Raw genomic sequence first — 20,345 nt, 5'->3', positions numbered from 1 at the left:
TTTGGCAAATGTTTTATTATGTTTAAATACGCAACTGTGATCATCCAGACTAGTAAACAATTGAAACTTCTCAGCAGTTTGATCTCTCCTGGAGTTACTTGTTACTTGCTAACAAATAAAACTTGATCTGGATACACAAGCCAATTCCAAGAATTATACTTGGCTGCAAACAAGTGCATGGCAGTGCCAACTCTTCCTTTCCAGTGAACTGATGGCAGTGACTGATTTCATGTTTCTACCTCTGCTCTTGCTCAGGTTTTTTTGCTTGTCCCTCCATCTGTGCACCCCCAAATGCAGTACTATCTGCTAGTGCAGAATTCCCACATGCCCACTCTGGTTGCCCTAATGGATTTAACAGGCTTGCACTGAGGTAGTGGCTCTTTGGGCTCTACAGCCCTTGGCACAATCCCTGGTCTCGGTTGTACCTTGCCCATCTGCTGAGGTGGCCTGAGAGAGGCAGCTTTTGGGATACAGATAGCTGATACACAGCATTTGCACTTCATACCAGCCATGGATCCAGCCTAGAGCTCTCCCACCTTCAAGCAGGAAGGAGGACTCACAGTAGTAAGGAAGGAAAAAAGACAAGGATTGCTCTAAAAATGAAGAAATGGCAGGATCAGGCTCATAAAAAAAGACAAGAACAACTGCAACTTTCCAGGAACGAGCAGAAGTAAAACCCAGTCTCTATAGCGCCTGAAATAGTCCAGCACCTCTTCTTGCCTGCAGTCATTGAGAGTGGGGGATTTTTCCATCTCTGTGGTGCTCTGGGCTGTTCTCCAGAGCTGCTGAGTGTTTCCTGACCGGCAAGAAGGGTAATGGCTTCTGGCAGGCTGAGGGAACCTGCAGGCTGGGGGAGAGCTGTGACTTCACCCTACAAGGCCTCCCACATCACAGATCTCCTCTTTGTGTTCTTCATGGTTGTAGAGAAGTAAGAATTCCACTTCCCTGCTCCCTCCCACCATGTGGAATAAATGCTAAGCTAGCAGCGTGGAAGCCACAGAGGTGCTGAGTTAGCTCCCCATCAGTCAGATTTGGCCACACAGTAGCCTGTGGCTGCAGTGCCACAGTGGGAAGTTCCCAGTGGGAAGGCACAAGGCAGTACAATCTTTGGCAGCCACCTCTTCTGTGCTCTTCTCTCCCACGGTGAACTTGTACTGGCAGAAGACTTTATCTGCTGCTCTCTGTGAAGGCACCCCACCACGGATTCCTCCCTGCTCTACCTTTCAACAAGCTTGGATTAGCCAATACAGAGAAGACAAAGCAGGGGTGCTGTCCCATGTAACTAGAGATCCAAGCTCCAAGCACATGGCACAGAGTTTGTGTTGTAACCCAGTGCTTACAGAGGCTGTTAATTTTCTCCCAGGGTGTGTGCCAGCACAGAGCTTGTTTTGATGCCTCCAAACCATGCTGGCAAATGCTTAAGTCAGCAAGGAACAGAGACTGCTGAGGTGGGTTGAGGGTGTATCTCCTGTTGCTGCTGGATTCAGTAAGCTCTTGCATTGTATCCCAAATGGCCTTGCAGTGTGCAAAAACAATGGGAGAGCAGTAAATGTGGCTAAGCTTTGTAAAAAGCAATGATTGTTCTTCATTATACTTACGGAATTATTTGATTCTTTGCTCATGGGTTTGTTTGGTTGTTGTTTTTTTTTTTTTTTTAAATTTCTGAATCTTCTTTCCATGTTGTGAAGTGTATGGAAAAAAGCAGAGATGTAGCAGACTTTTTCTGAATGTTTCTCTGTGTTGGCTGTTGCTAATAATTTGTTTGTCTCAGGTCTGAGATGAAATCCTTCTATTTGTTGGACATTCAGCAGTAGGACAGAAAAAGAAATTAATTCAATGCTAAGCACTGAAGGAATACCATGGAACCTATAAAATAGAAGTCTGACTGCTCAAATAAGGTGACAATAAGTTAAGGAATATAAGTTAATGAATATCACATCACTACTCCATCAGAAGAAGCCTACATGAAACACATGTTGGTAAGGTCATGTAGCCCATGAACTTTCTGAAGATACCACTAATAGAAATAAATGTTAGCAAGTGAAGCCTGAGCTGTGACCACCTGCTTTATGAATAAAGGCAACCAAATAAAATTATTCAATAGGAGATAATTGCTGCAAGGAGGGTGTATGATTCTCAGGATCTTTTGGGTTGCTGTGACCCCAAGAAAGTTTTAAGTCTCTTTTCCCAGCCTGAGCGCTTGAAGAAGGAGTCAGAGTTCTTCAGTTCTCGGTCTCAAGGTTGTTTATTGTGTCTTATCTATAAAAAATTTTCTCCTACCCTGCCGAGGTCCATCCAGCAGGACAGTTCCAGGCACTCTCTGCCTGCCCCTGGGGCACTGTTAGGAGTTTATACTAAAAACTACGTATACAATATTTACAATTACTTTCCAATATCTATCACCCATGTTAGACAGTGAGCTTCTACTCTAAACCAATCTGTAAGTGCCAACATCACAGCAGAAGATGGAGGCCAAGAAGAAGAAGAAGGAGAAAGGCTGGACACACCCAGATCCCTCCATCTTGCCTCCTGAACCCCCATACCAGAAAACCCAAAACCTACTTTTTCACCCTGTGATAACTTCACTATTATTCTACCTAAACTGTTGTGGCTTGCTGATCTTCATATAAGGTTGGTAATTTGCTCCACGGGTCATTATCAAAACCACAGGTGTTTTGGGCTCCATGCCAGGGCTTCTGAGCCCCCTGGCAGGGGTCTTGGCCGTCCTGGACAGCCAGAGGAATGTTCTGGGTTCTCACAGATAATAAGGAACAGATAAAATATCTAAGAGGAGCTGTGTGGGGACTACCTCCTAAAAGACCTGTTGGGTGCTATGGGATCACTGGTGTGCAGTGCTCCTTGAATAATGGGGCTGCTACATAAGCCAGCTGGAAACCAGAGTCTAGATGGGGAAGAGGCGAGCTTTGCAGCAGCTGAGTTAATTCTGGTTTGTGGGGATACAGCAGCAAGCCAGTGCCTGCCTTGTACTCCTGAGTTTCCAGGCGGAGACACACAAGGCCACTGAAGCCACTTGATGTCACTGATCCCTGTGGGTATCACCAGCTCCAAGCAAAAGGCAGTATGTCATGGGATGCTGAAGGGGAGACCTGGGATAAAGACCTGCTTTGAGACTTGAGGCCTGGGAGCTATAGTGGCCATAGCACAGAGATAAGCAGGCGCAACAGACAACTCTATCTGCACATTTTGTTGCGAGCTATTTGCCTCCTGCCTTTGGAAGTTTTTTGAGACTAATCAGCAAGGGGAGTAAAAGAGGACAGGGCACACTGAAGGCCCGGGATATCTGGATAACCAAGGTGCTGCTGCAGGAGCTGTGAAGGATCTCTGGTGCTGAAGTCAGGGCCAAGTCTCTGTGGCCACCTCCACCAGAGCAAGAAGGCAGGGAGAAACCAGGCATGAGGGAATCAGCCTCTCCGGGGGCTGAGAAACTTGGCCACCGTAGTGGGAAAGAAAGCTCTTCTCCCTCTTCTCCCTATCTGCAGCTCTTGGAAGAGGGGTGCCGAGCCGCTGCTGCTCGGACAGCCGCCACCGCCGGCTCCTGGGCTGGCCGTGTCGGGAGAGGAGGATCCCGAAGGGCCCGGCCGCGCAGCCCGCCCCTGCCGGGGGTACCCAAGGAGCGCTATAAGAGCGGCGGGAGCGGGAGCGCTCCTGCTGCCCGCTGCGAACAGGTACGGCCGGGGCGGCTGGGGGCGCTTCCTTGCTGTCGTGAGTTATTGATGTTTGTTATTGCTGCGCTTCTCTCCCGCGGTCACCGGCAGGCGGGTAGGCAGGGTCCCGCACACGCCGTGTGAACATGACACGGCGGCTCACACACCCACACCTACACACACCCACACCTACACACACCCCACGCACACACACGCTGCGCCCCAGCAGCCGGGCATGCGGGGGCGGGCCCGCCGCGGAGCGGCCTTGGCCTCTCTGCGCCCGCCTGCGCCCCGACTCAATTAATTTCCCCCCTCCTTGTGGTTTGTTTCTTTTTTTTGGGGTGTTTTTTTTCCCCCCCCCTCCCCGTTCCCGCTGGTGGCTGGCTCCCCGCAGGCCCGGCGGGGCCGGGCTGTAACGCGGTGTCGCTTCCCCCGCAGGCCATGTCATCTGTCAGCATCGAGTGCGTGGCCAGGGAGGGCTGCAGGATCGGCGAGTCGCCCGTGTGGGACGAGAGGGAGGGCGCGCTGCTCTACGTGGACATCACGGGCAGGAAGGTGTGCCGCTGGAGCCCCGTCACCAGGCAAGCACAGGCCATTGCCCTGGGTAAGGAGCCCTGGAAAACCCTCCCGGTGTGCGGGAGCCGCTGGAAAACCCTCCCGGTGTGCGGGAGCTGAGTGCTGGGACTCGGGCTCTGTCCCTCGGCTGCTGCACTGGCTCAGATCTGGAGACCCTTCCCTACAGCCTGGGTTTCCTCGGTTGCCAGCACACTAGGAGACACTAGATACAGACCAGACCTAGTCCTGGGAACTTTCCTTATGATTTTTTTTAGTACTGGGTTAAGTTTGATCTATTTCCTTTCCCTGTAAGTTGTCCTCAGCTCGCTCTCTTTTATTCATACTTTGTCCCAGAGGTAAAGTTCTTCTGTTGGTGTCTGTAGTAGTTCTGATGTGAATCAGTGCTCATAACATTTTCTGTATTGTGAAACATTTTCTATATTATGAAAGATGATTTCCAATAATGCTTTAAGAAGGTGATACTTTTTCAAGGTAGTGGTGTCACCAGCTAGAGTCTCAATGGCTCAAGTATTTTTTCCAGAAAGGAAGAGATATGCTAACTCACATTACAAAAGGATTCCAGATTTACTGCTGGATGTGATAGAGTAAATATTTGTGTTGGGAGACAGCTCCTTAAGTGGTTTCAGTGCAATTTATTATTTTCCCATGTTCAATAGCACTCAGTGAAAATCAATTTTGCCTACCTATAAGCTGTTCACATTATTCACTAGAAACTGATCTGGGCTTATCTGCCTTCCAAATCACTGTAGTTGCCAATTTCAAGATGAGAGAAGGCCTGATGGTGATTTTGGAAGTGTTGCTTCCCAAACTTTTTTCCTCTTAGCTTAGCTAAGGGAGTGTGCATCTCCTTTCCCTCAGATTGATATACTCTCAAAGGTGTAGTCTTTTGCTTGTAGCCTCTCTGGAGATGTGGAAAGGAGAGCAGCCGAAGTAGCTCCTGTTTTTCTTTTATTTTTTTTTAATTGTTTCCTCTCTTTAGTAATAGAACAGTTATGATTAATAGCTGTGCCTTTGGGAATGCCACAATTAAAAGAAAAAAAACAACCCCCAAACAACCAAAGAATGCCATGTGATTATAGTAGCAGGCTTCCAAAGTGGAAACTAAGAGAAATTATTCATTATTAAAGGTTTTAATTAGAGAATTGCAACAATGCCATGCTTAGAAACAACTTCAAATGCCCTTTATAACTTTACAGAGGGAACACCATAGCTGCATAACTGGGCTGGAGGGGAGGCCTTATGGTCAGTTTTCTCTTGGGTGCAGAATGGTGCTGCAAATCAATCAATTCCTGCAGATGCTGCTTCGACAAAGCCCTCTGGGGTCACAGCAGCCTGAGCTGGGTGCATGGGCTGAGGCACTCCTTGTGCTGGGTTTGTGCAGTGAGCAGTAGGGTGGCTGTGTCCTCATGCACCCCTTTCTTCTGGGGTGATTTGTCAGGAAGGTGTGGAGCTGTTCTTGTGGCTGCAGGGGCACCTGGGTGTCCAACACCTCCAGTGGACAGCTGTGCTTGGGGGCTGCTGCCCCCAGGGTGGGAGGAACGCCTGGGTGCTGCCCAGGAGGAAGGACTCCTCCAAGCCATGGCCCCAGGCCTTTTCCCGGGAGAGTAAAAGTAGACTTGCAATCTCATGCTCTGCTAGGAAACCCCTCCTGCTGCTAGAGGCAGAAAACCACTGCTATTAGTGTGGTTACTGGCAATCCAAAGAGCAGCAAAATTACTACATGTGGCAGGTGCCACACACGGCTGAGGGGACACTGCTGCCCTCTGTGCTGCCATGGGAAGGAGGGGTGGCACCCCAGTGTGAGTGAGCCCAGAGCTCCAGCAGCCTCAGCTGCTGGAGCTGAGCTTGCAGTCAGGTGTTCATCTCCAGTGCTGGGGACAAATAGCATTTGGATTTCTGTCACGGTGGTACTGCTGCCAAGGCACCAAAGGGAAGGGGCATCCTGAGCCATGAGCAAACAGCTGGAAAGGAGCAGTTCCTCTTGTCACCCAGTGGTGGCTGGTGGTGGTTATAAGTGTTTGTGAAAGTACTACCTAATTACACCCCTGCAAAGTCATAAATACAAGAAATGTTTCGGTTTTAAATTAGAAAATTAGTGATTAGTCCCATTCATAGAAAATACTATGTCAGACTTGGTTGCCCTGCCTAAAGTTATTATTCCTTAGATTGCATCTGATTGTAGGCTTCTACAGAAATGTTGTCTTTGCTCTCACTGTTTTCTTTTACTTATTCCTTTATAATAACATGTAATTGAGGTTTTATGCATAATAGCTCAAGTGAAATCATGGAAAGTGAATGTGAACTAATTTTCTCTTTTGTTTTAGCTCTTGGGGGGCTCTGCCACTCCTTGGTGTGTTTTTGGTGCTGCTGGAGGTTGAGTGGCACAGCAGTGTGGTCTGCGGGGTGTCTCTCTGCCCCGTGTGACCTGTCCCAGTGCAGAGATACTCTGCCTCCATCACTTCACGGCTCATTTACACAGGAGCTGTGCTAAATAAACACCGTTGCTCTAGAGCTCTTGTGGCAATTGATTTTTCCCTTGGAGAGAGGAGAACCCACAGAGTAAGCTATTGTGAAAAGCATATGTTCCTGTCCCCCCTTTTATACCTTTTTTTTTTTCATAAAGCACCTAGCAGAACTAGGTGCTGTTAATGATTATAGCTCCTGGTAGCAGTGGTAATACTCAAGTTCATGTGACATAATCTGTTTCTATGTATTTAAACATCTGTTTTGTTGTTAAAAAAGTAGGTTTTTTCTCTTGCCTGTGGTTTTGCTGAGTTCAATTGGCATGTCTAAGGAGGGCAGGAAAGAAATGTCTCTTCATAGCACATCTCACTTTTCAATTTCACCCCCTTTCCAGATGCTCCTGTGAGCTCCGTGGCTCTCCGTCAGTCTGGGGATTATGTCATCACCCTGGGAACCAGGTTTGCTGCTTTGAAATGGAAAGAGGAGCTGGTAACCACCATTACTCAAGTGGACAAGGATAAAGCAAACACCCGGTTCAATGATGGGAAGGTGGATCCTGCAGGGAGGTATTTTGCAGGTATGCTGCAGTCTCTTTCTTCCCTCTGGTGCTTGCTGGGTTTTGGTGATAAGAGGCGGTGATCAGTTGTAGATGCAGCAAGTTTTCCTTCACAGTTAAATGGTGGCGATTTTTTTTTTGTTTTCTTCAAACAGAGTTTAAATCCATTTACAGATTTGTTTATATCACCTGGGCACTATCTAATCTGGACTATTTTGTTAAAAAGAGGCTGACTACACCAAGCCTGCCTAGTTTAAGATACTGGCCTTGCCTCTTTCCTGTCAGCTGCTTGTTTTGAATACTGGAAGGGTGCCAATAGAAAATACTTTTTAAGTGAGAAATTTATTATATTGTGTGGTTTGTTCTCTGTGGCTCAGAATATTATTTCTAAAAACTAAGGGACTATTCATCCTGGAGATGAGAAGGCTCAGGGGATCCCACCTGTATGTGAAGTACCTGACTGTGGTGGGAGTAAAAGAGATGGAGGCCAGGCTCTGCTCAGTGGTGCACACTGAAAGACCAGAAGGTGTGGGCACAAACTGAAACTCAGCCAATTCTGTATGAGTGTAAGGAAACTCTTTTACTGAGGGTGACCAGACAGTGGAACAGGTTGTCCAGAGAGAGTATGGAGTCTTCATCCATGGAGATCTTCAATGCCCAACACTGCTGGGGGGAACCTGTGGTGTCTGACCCTGCTCTGAGCAGGGGGTGATCCTGGATGATGTCCAGAGGTGCCCTCCAGCCTCAGCTGTGATGCTGTCCTCCTGAATTTTAAACCACTATTCTGTGCTTTGCTGTGTCATTCAGTCCCAAGACTTGACTTAACCTGCATTTACCCAGCCTCTCAAGAGCTGGTCTTATCTGCCAACTTCAACGTGTAAAGATGAGATTTACTTTAAAAGAGGCTTTAGTGTGAGACTCATTCTGAGGAGGAGGTAATTTTTTTCCACTCTCTCAGCTCTACAAGGCATTAAGATTTATTGTAAGTTAAATGCTGGCCACACCTGTCTTAATACATGAGTGACTGAATAAAACATTTTGCAGGAATCATGCTGCACACCATTTCTGCTGCAGAAATGTTCAACAAAAGAACAAAGGCTGTGTTTTGCCACCTTCTGCTAAAAGCAATCACTTTGGAAGTCTGCCTTTTTCTTTTGCTTTTAACTCAGTTTCTTCCTCAAATTTCAGAAGCCCCCCCTTTCTACGCTGGCAGTGTGATGGCCATCGTAGCGAGAGGCTGTCCCAAACCTGGAGAAGAGTCTGTTTGCTCTGAACCTGCTTCTTCCCCTTTGGCTGTGCACAGGTACAATGGCAGAGGAGATCCGTCCTGCCGTGCTGGAGAGACGCCAGGGCTCTCTGTACACGCTCTTCCCCGACCTCTCCGTGGTGAAGCACTTTGACCAGGTGGACATTTCCAATGGGCTGGACTGGTCGCTGGATCACAGAACCTTCTTTTACATTGACAGCTTGTCCTACTCCGTGGATGCCTTTGATTATGACCTCCAAACTGGAAAAATTGGTATGAATGGTTGTATTCTAAAGCAATTGCTTGTGCCTAAAGGTTGTGATGTTTGTTTCTGCTCTGGTTATTACACAGAGCTTTGGAGGATGAACAGAAGCCATATTAACCTCTGTCTGCGTAGGCTCCTGGCTCAAACCAGTCAGGGTCGTTTGGTAGTACTATAAAGTATTTAAATTGGCACTTTGAGTAACAATCTGTACTACTGTTACTAAACACAAGGCATATCTGATCTTGCAGTAAAAAGGACAAAGTGTATCTCATCTGTCTCTTCCTGTGGCAGCGTGTTTCTTGTTACTGGCAGCACAGGCAAACTGACAGCAAGCTTGTAGTCTTGCACAAAACCTCTGCCAGCTTCTCTTTTTCGCTCTTCACCCTGTTTTGTTTTTTAAAATACAAGCTACTAAAGGAAGATTCTGCAGAAAGAACAAGGCAACAACGGTAGCAGTAACTCAAAGCTTCCTTCATTAATTTAAAACAAAACAAAGCCTTGAGGGCTTCTACAAGCTTGGGCAAAAGAAAAATTCCGGTGATTTGGACTAGTAATTTGCTTTTGAGTATACATGGGCTGCAGTATTTTGCTTTAAAAGAACCCAGCCAATTTGATGTTTAGTTTTAAAACTCTGAATTTAAAGTAATTTTGGATGTAGCACCTTGTCCTAATATCTCTCTGCTATGGCTTATAACTGAATTTTTCCCTAGGAAATAGGGTACTTCTCTCTCTCACTCATCCTTGCTTGCTCTTTCTGTGGGCAGTCTGACAATCCCCAGCAGCAAAAAGGAAACTTATTAAAAATACTGCTGCATATGAGGAACATTGAAGTTGTCAGAGCATAAAATAAACAATGTTGGAAAGTTGGGTTTAATTTTCTTTACTAACAGTGGATAAAAGTCCAGATAGAGTTGTTTGTTTTCTGGTCCATAGTATGCCTTTGAAATTGATTCTTTATCCCCAAACTCTGTGTTTATGTAACCTCTCAGTTTATAGATCTGAAGGTCAGTTTTATGTTGAAACAGTGATTGTTGGCACTTTCCAGCAAACTGTTTGGAAAGTCTCCAGCTGGAGCAACCCATACTTGAAATTATTCAAACTGCTTTTAAAACAAGTAGTTAGTTTTATGAATATATCTAACATTAATTTATTCAGTTATTCATTTAATATTGTAAGTTGGGAACACGAGTGATGCACTAGAAATGAATGCCAGAAAGAAGGATTATACTTCCAATGGATAGAAACTGATCCACAGGCTTTCATGCTGAGAAACAACTGTCTCAGGAAACAAACAGGGCAGCAGACACAATCTATTTCTTTCACAGGGAAAAAATACTCAGGGCCTCAGCACAGCTTTTGAAAATAATAGTACAAATAACTCTGCTGGGCTGTGACTGATAAAAATTTTAACAACTGTCTCACTCAGTTCTGTGGTTTTTTTTTATGCTGCAGGCAACCGTAGGAGTATATACAAACTGGAAAAGGAGGAGAGCATTCCTGATGGGATGTGCATTGACACACAAGGCAAACTCTGGGTGGCTTGTTATGATGGTGGGAGAGTGATTCGCCTTGACCCCGAGACAGGTAAGTCCTTGCAAAAGATGGACTGGAATTTTGTGTTAAAAAAACAAAACAAAAAACCCAAAAGAAGAAATAAAAACAAAGAGTGAGGGGTGGGGTTTTTTCACCTCATAGAAATAGTGTATCTGCTCCTTTTTAAAAACTGTGCTTTTTTTCTTTTTTTTCTTTTTCTTATAATTTCAAACAATTTTATGTCCCTGCTCTCAAAAATTACCTTTGTAAATATGTCTCCTTTGTTCCCAGCATCTGTTGTGTTGGAAAAGATAAAGTCACTAAGGAGACCATCATTGTGCTTGTGAATTGTTTGTGTTAGCATCCTCTTGCATCCTCCAAAATTAAGACCAATGTTTATCTCATTGATAAATGGGAAAGATGACTTAAAACCATTTTTCAGTCTTATTTCTTCAGCTTAGTGTATTATTTTGGGCAGCCTGCTGGATTTTATTACAAGTCCCATGGGACAATGATGTCAGCAACATCTTTTTTATTGTTGGAAGTTACTTGCACGATCAATTTTGCAATGAAACAATTAAAAAATGTTTAATGAATTCCACAGCATTTTATCATTCCCACAGTAATGTCTTGGGTGTGCCCATTGTCTGAGTCTGTTGCTCATTGCTGCTCTCATTTGGACTCTAGTGATGTGCCAGGGATGATTTACTCTGGGTAGAAAATAGATGTAAAGCACTTAAGGGGAACTGAACCACATTCATTGCAAAGGGCTGTTGGGTGGGAATGGGAGTATGATTTTGTCAGATCCCAGACAGCACAAGTTTGCATCATGCAGCAGAAGAGCAACTGCACTGGGATGCCTCTGGAGCCTAACAGAAGGCTTGGGGTTGTGTGGGACTGTGGATTCAGGGATGCCAGTACCTTGTGTGCAGTGTGCAGCAGACCCTGGTGCACGTGCACCAGCCTTGCTTCTGACTCTGCTGGAAACTTCTACCATTTTTGAGTCTTGTTTCTTCAGCTTAGTGTATTACTTTGGGCAGCCTACTGGCTTTTATTACAAGTCCCATGGGACACTGTTGCTTTCCCCCTCACCTTTTGATATGTACCCATCCAAAGTCTTGCCAACCTGAGGGACTTCTCCAGTTGTGCAGAATCTGCACCCCAGCTCAGGGAGAAGGAAGCTCCAGTTGGGAGATGCCAGCAATGCTGGGACTTGTCTCTGGACCCACATCCTCTCGCTCTGGTGGGCAGAGCATTCCTTGGTGACATCCACCAGCCCTCTGAATACTCTCCTGATGTAGTAGATTCAGTAATTTTTCCTCTCTTGTTCACTGTTTCTGCCTTTTTCCTGCCTTTTATTTTCCTTCCTTTTTTTCACTTTTTCACTTATTTTCCTTTTCCTTCTCCCTTTTGGAGGTGTTTTCATATGGGAAAGCTAGGAGTAATGTCCATAAGCAGATGTGTAGGGATAGCAGGAATATTGATGGCAGAGTACATATCCCTAATGCACTCCCAGTCTCTAACTCTGCTCACAGATGGATGAGGTACTGATGTGCTGGTAGTGCATTTCTCAGTGTACTTCTCTTCCATGAACCTGTTCTGTCTCCCCCTCACCCATGTCATAGCACCTGCAGACAGCAGTGTTGTGAAGTTTCAAAGGGTAAATGGCCATGTCAAAAAGAGCCACCTTTTTTTGTGAATATCTCATCTTACCTGCCCTCTCATGCTATCATTTTGAAGTAATATCTAAAATCTGCAATTTCCTGAATTCTGAATGAATTGTAATTATTTAGGGAGACAACCCAGTCAGGTTTGAAGAGAATTCTATGAGAGCCTCTTTTAATGCACAATAGCCATTAAGTGTGGCTTGAATGGCTGTCAGCCAGTTGCAGATATATCCACCAATAAAGAGCTCATCTAAAGCACGTGAGGGATTTTCAGGTTTCAATGATAGCAAAGCCTGGACTTTGTTTTTAGGGCAATGGGACCAGGAAACTTGTTTGTTTGGCATCTTTCCTAAGTGAAGGTTTTGAGGATCAGGGTGAAGCAGCTTTTCAGGTCTAGGCTTCTTTAGCAGAGATGGCTGCTGCCTTTAGATTGAGGATGTGCTACAGGGAAAGGCTGATGGCTGATCCCACAGGGTTTGCAAAGGACTCAAGGGGTGTCTAATGTACAGGTTACCAAGTCTTGTCATAGCTTCTGGTCACTCAGTGACCTGCTAGTTTTATTCTTTAAATTGGAATCCTACAATCATTAAAGCTGGAAAAGACCTCCAAGATCATGGAGTCAAACCATCAACCAGCAATGCCAACTCCACCCCTAAACCATGTCTTTAAGTACCACATCTACATAGTTTTTAAATACTTTCAGGGATGATGATCCCACAGCTTCCCTGGACAGCCTATTCCAATGCTTGACAACCTTTTCAGTGAAGAATTTTTTCCTAATGTTCAATCTAAACTGCAATTAAATATTTTATAGTTCTTCCTAATGATTGTTTTCAAGATCATTTGACATTTATAGTGTCAGAAAGATCTGCTATATTTGTCTCTTCAATAGAGACCAAGCACAGAGTAATACTCCAGATAGATTGTAAAGCATCCAGGTGCAGATTTTCTTGAAACTCCAGGGAGACACCTCAGAGCTTTGTAAATGATATCATCCAGGCTGTGATCCACTGAAAGCACTCTACACCTGCAACCAGATTTTATCTCCTTGTCTCTGGAGCTCATGCCCCTTTTCCTGCAGTCCATGTTTTTTCCTTTTGAATGCCCTTCATACTTACTTTCTCCCAGACTTGGTGTTAGTCACTTTCTAGGGTTCCCAACATCCTGCTATTTGAACACATCACTAAAGTTGGTTGCTGTAAGGGGACCAAGCCCTTTGCACATGGAATTGGGAGGACAGAGAAGTTACACATATGTTAAGGAAATCCATGTGCATATTTTTAGAAAGAGAAATTAATTCACTTGTAGGTACATAAAATAGGGATAATGGGAATAGGCTGTTATTGCCCAGAATTAGCAGAAATTTTGGAAAAATCTGCTGCAAGATGTCTCAACAGCCTTCTGGCTAGGGCTGGAGGCAATGTGTTCACTACTCTCATTAAAACCATCATTATTTGTTGGCATAATAAATGTGTGGTATTATTTATCGTAGCACTAGTTTTCTATAAACATCTCACATGTCCCGTGATCCCTGTTTTATGCAAGCTTGATTTGGAAGACTGTTGAAATTTCAGGAAAAACTTCTAGGAATTAATCTTCCTTAACTGCAGGCAGTAGAGGTGTAGCAGGAGGTACGCCTCCGTAGTGCTGCACGAGGTCTGCTCGCTCCAGGCTGCTTTTGTAGTTAAAAGTAGAAAAGTCAGCAGGTCTAGGGCGTGATTCATGTGACCTGTTTTAGAGAGGAATTCTCTCCCATTTCCATTGACTCCATGGACTGCCTAGATGATGAGCTCAGATACGTGTTTGTGCTGTGGATGTTAGCATTTAATTAGAGGACAAGCTGGGATTGAAGTGGGATTTGTTGGTGATACCTGAACCTGAAACTTGTCAAATGATACATCATCATCAACAGGGTTCACAGAAGTCTGGTTTCTCCCTGTCATGGTGCTCATCAGTCAGGGTGGGACCTCGTCCAGCCCTGGTTCCCACTTTTGCAGAACATCTGGCTCTACAAAGGTTATTTGCGATAATTTGTTTAAATTTCTTGTTCTAAGTCGACAAACAGGAAACACCATGCATGTTTTCCTGCAGGTAAAAGACTCCAGACTGTGAAACTTCCCGTAGACAAAACAACTTCCTGCTGTTTTGGAGGAAAGGATTATTCAGAAATGTTTGTGACTTCTGCCAGTGATGGGATGGATAAAGAGTGGCTTTCACGGCAACCACAGGCTGGTGGGATTTTCAAGGTGAATAATACTTTCTCCTTTCATTTTAGAAGGCTGTTGTTTCACTCTTGATTTTTTAAGGTAGCAGAACTCCAGTTGGCAGTGGTGGGAAGCTGGAAAAAGGCAGTTGTTAGAACATTGGTCATATATGTTAAGCTGTTGTTTGTATTTTTTTGTTCGTCTTGCAGAAAGTTAAACACATTTAGAGGTTTGAAGATACTTTGGGGCTTAAACTTTGTACCAATGCTGATAGTGCAAATTTTCTATGGCATCATCTCTTTATACTTCTCCCTCTCCCAACACTGTTTGCATTTTCTATTTATGGAAAGGATGGGTAAATACTTACATATCTTAATCAGAGGCAGATAAAAGCATCTGCTTTTATTTACTTTCTAGTTAATTATCAGGAAATTATCTCTTTTAAAAATCGTTCCACTGGGATTTGTTTTAAAGCCCTGCTCTTTGTGTGTGCATGCCGAAGGTTACATTGTGAACTGCAGAATTAAGGCTTAGCAGTATCTAAGAGAAGAGGCTTTTGGGGAATGGACTCTGGCCTGTGATTACTGAGCTTTAGAGAAAGAGCATGCATTGAAATTCCAGTCTGTGATGAGCTGATGTGTGCAAAATATAGTAGGATGTCAAGTTGGAGGACACAGTCCTTTTCTAAATTAAAGCATGTCTAGTTTTGTAAGGAAACCAAGGTCTAACAATGGTGAATTATCACTCTATTTTTTTTTTCTCTGTGTTTTAACAGATAACAGGACTGGGGGTGAAAGGAGTTCCACCGTATCCTTTTGCAGGTTAAATACACTCTTCAGAATGGATTACAGAGGGCTGGTGTAAGCAAGACAAGTCTGAAGGTCTAATTCTGGTGTTCAGCATCTTTTGCTTGGAAACCATAACACCATTATAATATTTCATCAGGAAAGGATGAAAAACTGCTGAAATACATGGAATATTTTAAAACTGATCTTTTTTCTCCCTTTAAACTTACTTTAAATATATGATGGTACTTTTTCTGCTGTGCTAAAAAGATTCTCACCCTAATAAGCTACTGTTGTAATTCTATTTTGTGATTAAATAATATTTTAATGTATTGAGTAGTCTTCTGTCTCATTTGCAACTTACCATATATTGTTTTACTGATTAAACTAGTTGTACTGTATCTTTTACATATTTTTGAAGTTCCTCATAAAATGCCTTTTGGTGGTCCTACCACTGTTTTAACTGTAACTTCATTTGTCTTATGATGTTCCCAACAATTGAAACATTAATACCTCTCACTGCATCTGCAACTTCCTTCTAACAGGCCTCAGCTGTGGCTGTGCTTAAATTAACTCTGGCTGGAATTTATCACTCTCTCTCCCCAGTGCCTGTTACCATGTTGCTCATTTTATTATATATAAACCCAAAATTTTGGAGTCAAGAACCATACGCTTTTCTATCCTTTGAAGACCTTGGCCTGTTCTGGGGACATCCATGATCACAGGAAAACATTGGGCATTCTTGGCTGTTTGGGCATACAGCACAACCTGCACATACCTCCTCCAGAACCAACCTCCCCCAGAGTACAGAGAGGCAAGGCAGGCCTACATGCCCAAAAAGCCACTGCTTGTACAAGTGTGAAGGAAAGGGAAGATCTATTGCAATTTCTTCACACCACCTGTTGTGAATGAAAACTTACTCACTGGATTGCATTTTTGCCTTTAACTTCAGGCCTGTATGTGCTGCAGACACTGTGATGTATCTCAGTTGGATTTCATACTGCAGAATTTTGCTCTTGGAATGTTACATGTTCCCATGTTAGTGCACCTCCATCTGCAGGTGGAATAGCTGTGTGTCCCCATCCTGCTGTGTGAGGGTAACCCACAAAGTGACTGCCAAGTGAGCCTGTGGCAGTGCATTTTCTCTCTAGGTAGCTCCAAGAATCTGCACATAATGGTTTGCCATTTCTGCAGGCTTGTTGCAGTTAGTTTCTGATGGATCATCTTGTGTTGGCTGTGCCCTCGAGTGTGTAGTGGGTGAATCAGTTGCCCACCAAGGCCCTGATGCTGCTTTGATCCAAGGGTTCAAAGAATATTTTGTGCACATTACTGTTTCCCCTCTTTAAATCATGCAGGGATCTGTCCTGGCAGCTGGAAAAAAAAAAGATTTGAGCAGCTGCACTTCAGTGTGGATGAGCATGAGGCAGTGAAGGAAGCTGGGCCTTGTTCTTTGGAGTGTCTGTGTCCTTAATTTATTTTGTGCTACAAGGCAATCTAAAGGCACAGTCTAAAATCTACTCAAGGCACAGTACTGAGAAAGCTTGAGTTGAGGGAGATGGTGAATGTAGCAAATTTAGGGCTCTGATCTCACTAAAGTCACAAATCTGGTGATACCTGTAGCTCTGGAACCATGCTATTGGGCTGTTGTGGTTGATCACTAGTGGAGATCCAGAGATGCAGCAGAAAATAAGTGGGCAGAAACACAGATAAGCTCCCTCTGCCATTGCTGTTGAAGTTTTGTACCTGTGCACACCCTCACACCACCTGGCAGCAAGGTGATTGCCAGCACAACACAAAAAAACAAGCCAATCTTTTTTATGTTGTTGCTGCATTAGAAAAGAAAGAGCAATATCTTGTGCAGGCATGAAAAATTGGGTCAAAGACTGGTTTATCAGAGTTGGCGCGGAGGCACCCATGAGCCACAGGGAGGAGGACATGGCTGCTGGAGCCCCTCTTCCTCCATGCTGTGCATGGGTGGCACTGGGCAAACGTCGGAGTAACATGTTTCTTTGTGCTTTGCGAGTGTGAGAGCAATAATAAGCTGCTGCAGACATTTTACAAATGAATGCCACCTCCCCCTTCAGTAAAAGCACCTACTCTTCTTTGCTGCACAGGTTTTGTGGGCTTCTCATGAGCAGGAAGTGCCAACTCTGCCAGGAGAGTTGCATTTTTAATGCTGCCGAAATGCCCTGGGAGCGTGTCTCAGTGCAGCCTGCAGTGCAGAGGCTGGAGCTGCTTCCTGCACCCCAGCCCTGAGGAGCCCAAACTGGTGCTGCTGGCATATTTTCACTCAGGTCCCATGACTGGGTGCTGGATCTGGCAAACTGGAGCTGAGCCGTTGCTGGTTCCCTCAATTAGGAAGGCTTCCTGACTTTTGTTTAATCCCTCGCTTATTAATGGCGCTCACCTCTTTGATCAAAGATCAGCACTGATTTCAATTAGGGTTGAGCAAGAACCCAGTGACAGGAAAGGCTGTATCAGGAGGAGCAGCTGCTGAGCCCTCAAGGGTTTCTTCCCTCATGACCAAAATCTATAGTCATAGGTGAAACGTAGTTGTTCCCAACCAAGCTGGAGAAAGCTCTTGTAATCCTTTGCTGGCAAAATAGCTCTGCTGGAATAAAAGCAGGCGGCACTGACTGCCTGGGGAGCTCCAGTTCTTCCCATCTTGAGCACAAGGGAGGGACCAGGCCCTTCCTACAAAAGGGTGAAGCCAGGAAAAGATAAGCTTTGGCTTCACTTTTGGACCACGCTGTCAGGTGGGATATCGCTGGGGTGAGTAGCTATACCTGTATCTGCCCGGGGTTTTTAAGGCCTGTGTCTTTGTTAGATCTGCCTGTTGGAGGGAGGGCTCTTCCTCCAAGAGCTGCAAAGGTGCATAAAAACTTTAAGAGATCAGGACAACCAAATAACAAGCAGTGTTGAGTTTCTAGAGCAATGAGTGATGGGATGGACCCTCAAGGGGAACAAGTAACACAAGTATATTTTTGAGAGCTATGGGGGAAAAAAAGGGAAGCGATGGATTTACTAAATATTTGCAAAGCCACAAGAACAAATTCCAAGCTATTGTCTGAGCACATGCCTGTGGGGAACAGAAGACAAGTGCAATTATTTAAGTACCACAATATGTGGTGTGATAATGCCTTGGTATTCTCCTGACTATTCTGTGTTGATAAAAACTAGGGACTACAAAAAGCAGAGGGTAAGAGTTGCATCAGAGGACACCAAAGCAGTGGGAAAGGAGAGAGGAAGCCACACCAGGAGGAGACAAGTGGTTGAGTGTCATCCAGGGGTACAGGGGTGCGTGGCTGCCTTTGGCCAACTTCACTAGAAAGTTCTGCTTTGCATCCCAGCAACATTAGAAACAAACAAAGTGCATGGCAGGGCCAGGCTCTTTATGTTGTGGAAACAATTAATAGAAAAGCTGCTGGCTAGCAAATACATGCACCTGCTACTGCAGAGCTGCACCACTCATCAGCAACACCTACAAAACCTTTGAGATATGTCTCTTCCTAAAGTGACTGGCTTCTGGAAAGGCAGACATGTGGGATGTTGAAATGGCAGAGTGGGAGATGTGGTAATTGTGTTGGTAGCCTAGAAGTGGTCAGGGTCGGAATAAGAGATGGTGCAAAATGTGTCAGGGGCATCCCCAGAGCATTTGCAGCCACATGAATAAATTAGAGAGATGTGTTCTGGTATAATTTTCCCAGCTGCTGTCCTTTCTGTGCCACTGATGATGCAGCATCCAAGCTGCTCACCCAGCAAGCTGCATGTTTGGTGTTTTCATTTACAGCAAGGTGAATTCTTTGTCCCTCTGCCTCACTTGGTTTTACGTAGCTGCAGCCTATGATGGGGAAGCCAAGTCACCAGAAGTGAAAAGCTGTGTGGAAAATGTCGTTTTCTCCTCCAAAATCCATTTAGAGAAAATGCGTTGTGAAATATTTTGCAGAAAACAAGATAACTTATATTTCTCAGGGTTTTTTTTTCCAGATGAAAATTAATTTTCAGTGAAAATTATCATAAGCCAGAATTTTCCTTTTGAATGTGTCTTCCAGCTGAAAATGCTGTGAAAAACATGCATATTGTTCTACTTGAACCTCCCCTTGAAGTTCTCATCTAGGTTATGAAAAAGAAAGCAGAGTACCATAATATTTTTTCTGAGAGCAATCAGGGACTAAGGGTTTGTGCAGAGATGAGATGGAGCCATTGGAGGCCAAGGATATCTCAGAAGGGTCCTCAAGGCACCCAGAATCACGTTGTTGTAATACAGTGATTTTGGAAGGAGTTTCACTTGGAAATGTATCTGGCTTTTTCCCTAGAAATGTTTGAATTTGTTTATGTCTTAGGACTGTAATTTTTTAATCTCTGAATGTGGATTGATGGTGACTATTGATGGTAGGATAATACATCTATCTTGTCTACTTGCTTATCAGGGAAACATGTTCATCCTGTGAATCATTTGAACATCAAATCACAAAGTTCATTAAAGTCTTTCATGAATAAAGAAATGCATTGTTCCTGCATGCTGGACTGGGGCTGATTTCTCCCAAGTGGCTTCTGCCCTTGCAGAGTGTGGCCCTGTTACCAAAACTCTGGTGGTCTCTCTGGCTCACTGCCCATCTTGGTCCCTGTCCCCATGGCAAGCCTGCCTTGTCCCCACCTTGCTGGCCCTGCCATCACCTCCCTCTGCTGAGCAGGGCTGGGTGACAGAAGGCACTTGGCATCTTCCACCTTGGCCTCCCACAGACAAAAAAAGAAGGCAAATGCCAAAGAAGGAGGAAAATAAAAGCCAGGCAAGACATCACCATCCTGCAGCATCCATGGCAGTTGCTGAGACTGCCTGGTAAAAGTCCTGCCCTGTGTGTGCTACAGGCAGCAGCTTGGAGCTTTTTGCCAGAGTGGGATCAGGCTTTGCATGCTAGAGGTGAGGAGCCTGGTGACTTCACACACAAGAAGCTTGTGGCATAGCTGGGAGTAGGAGCCAAGTCTTAAAGATGATAATAGGCCTTATTGTTGTGATTAATCACAACAATATTTTTTTCTTTATCAGAATACTACAAAACCCTCCCTCGCATCTTTCACTAACCTTCCTCTTTCAGCACCCTAAATTTTGGAAGACTGAGCTAGCCCTTGGGGCAACTGAATGGTGCAACGCCTCAGTTTCCCTCTCACACTCTCCTGACATGAGAAAAATACTGAGCAAGGATTTTTCTCTATCACATGTCCTGCTGCTGGCACTGCAAACCAGACCATTCAGAAAGGCTTTGGTCCCTGCCTCATCATTCATGTGACTGCTGACTGAATACAAAATGTAAAGGGTTACCTGCTCCATGCAGATAACATCAACTGGTGCACATTTTTAACCGTCGCTGGAAACAGCAGCCAGTT

General features: G+C 44.7%; 1 protein-coding gene across 2 annotated transcripts; it reads left to right on the top strand.

Moving 5' to 3' along the window:
* Positions 1–3,609: 3,609 nt before the first annotated feature.
* Positions 3,610–15,292, top strand: LOC136571233 (regucalcin). 2 transcript variants are annotated; one of them, XM_066571571.1, is made up of 7 exons: positions 3,610–3,686; positions 4,104–4,269; positions 7,099–7,281; positions 8,564–8,779; positions 10,224–10,355; positions 14,063–14,217; positions 14,951–15,292. In XM_066571571.1, the coding sequence occupies exons 2-7, from the start codon at positions 4,107–4,109 to the stop codon at positions 14,999–15,001; spliced, it is 900 nt and encodes a 299-aa protein (XP_066427668.1). In that variant the 5' UTR covers positions 3,610–3,686; positions 4,104–4,106; the 3' UTR covers positions 15,002–15,292. The 2 variants fall into 2 exon arrangements, with proteins under 2 accessions (XP_066427668.1, XP_066427669.1); XM_066571572.1 differs by lacking the exon at positions 3,610–3,686 and adding an exon at positions 3,883–3,986.
* The last annotated feature ends 5,053 nt before the right edge of the window (positions 15,293–20,345 follow it).

This window comes from Molothrus aeneus, chromosome 2 (assembly GCF_037042795.1).
Source record: "Molothrus aeneus isolate 106 chromosome 2, BPBGC_Maene_1.0, whole genome shotgun sequence".
Taxonomy (NCBI): Eukaryota; Metazoa; Chordata; class Aves; order Passeriformes; family Icteridae; genus Molothrus; species Molothrus aeneus.
The sequence above is the reverse complement of the archived record's forward strand: the minus strand, read 5'-3'. Positions and strand labels throughout refer to the sequence as shown.

Bases quoted from the DNA above. Each gene is read 5' to 3' on its own strand.
- LOC136571233 (XM_066571571.1), top strand. From the start codon at position 4,107: ATGTCATCTGTCAGCATCGAGTGCGTGGCCAGGGAGGGCTGCAGGATC. The intron at 10,356-14,062 runs GTAAGTCCTTGC...GTTTTCCTGCAG, and splicing joins TCGCCTTGACCCCGAGACAG to GTAAAAGACTCCAGACTGTG. The intron at 14,218-14,950 runs GTGAATAATACT...GTGTTTTAACAG, and splicing joins AGGCTGGTGGGATTTTCAAG to ATAACAGGACTGGGGGTGAA.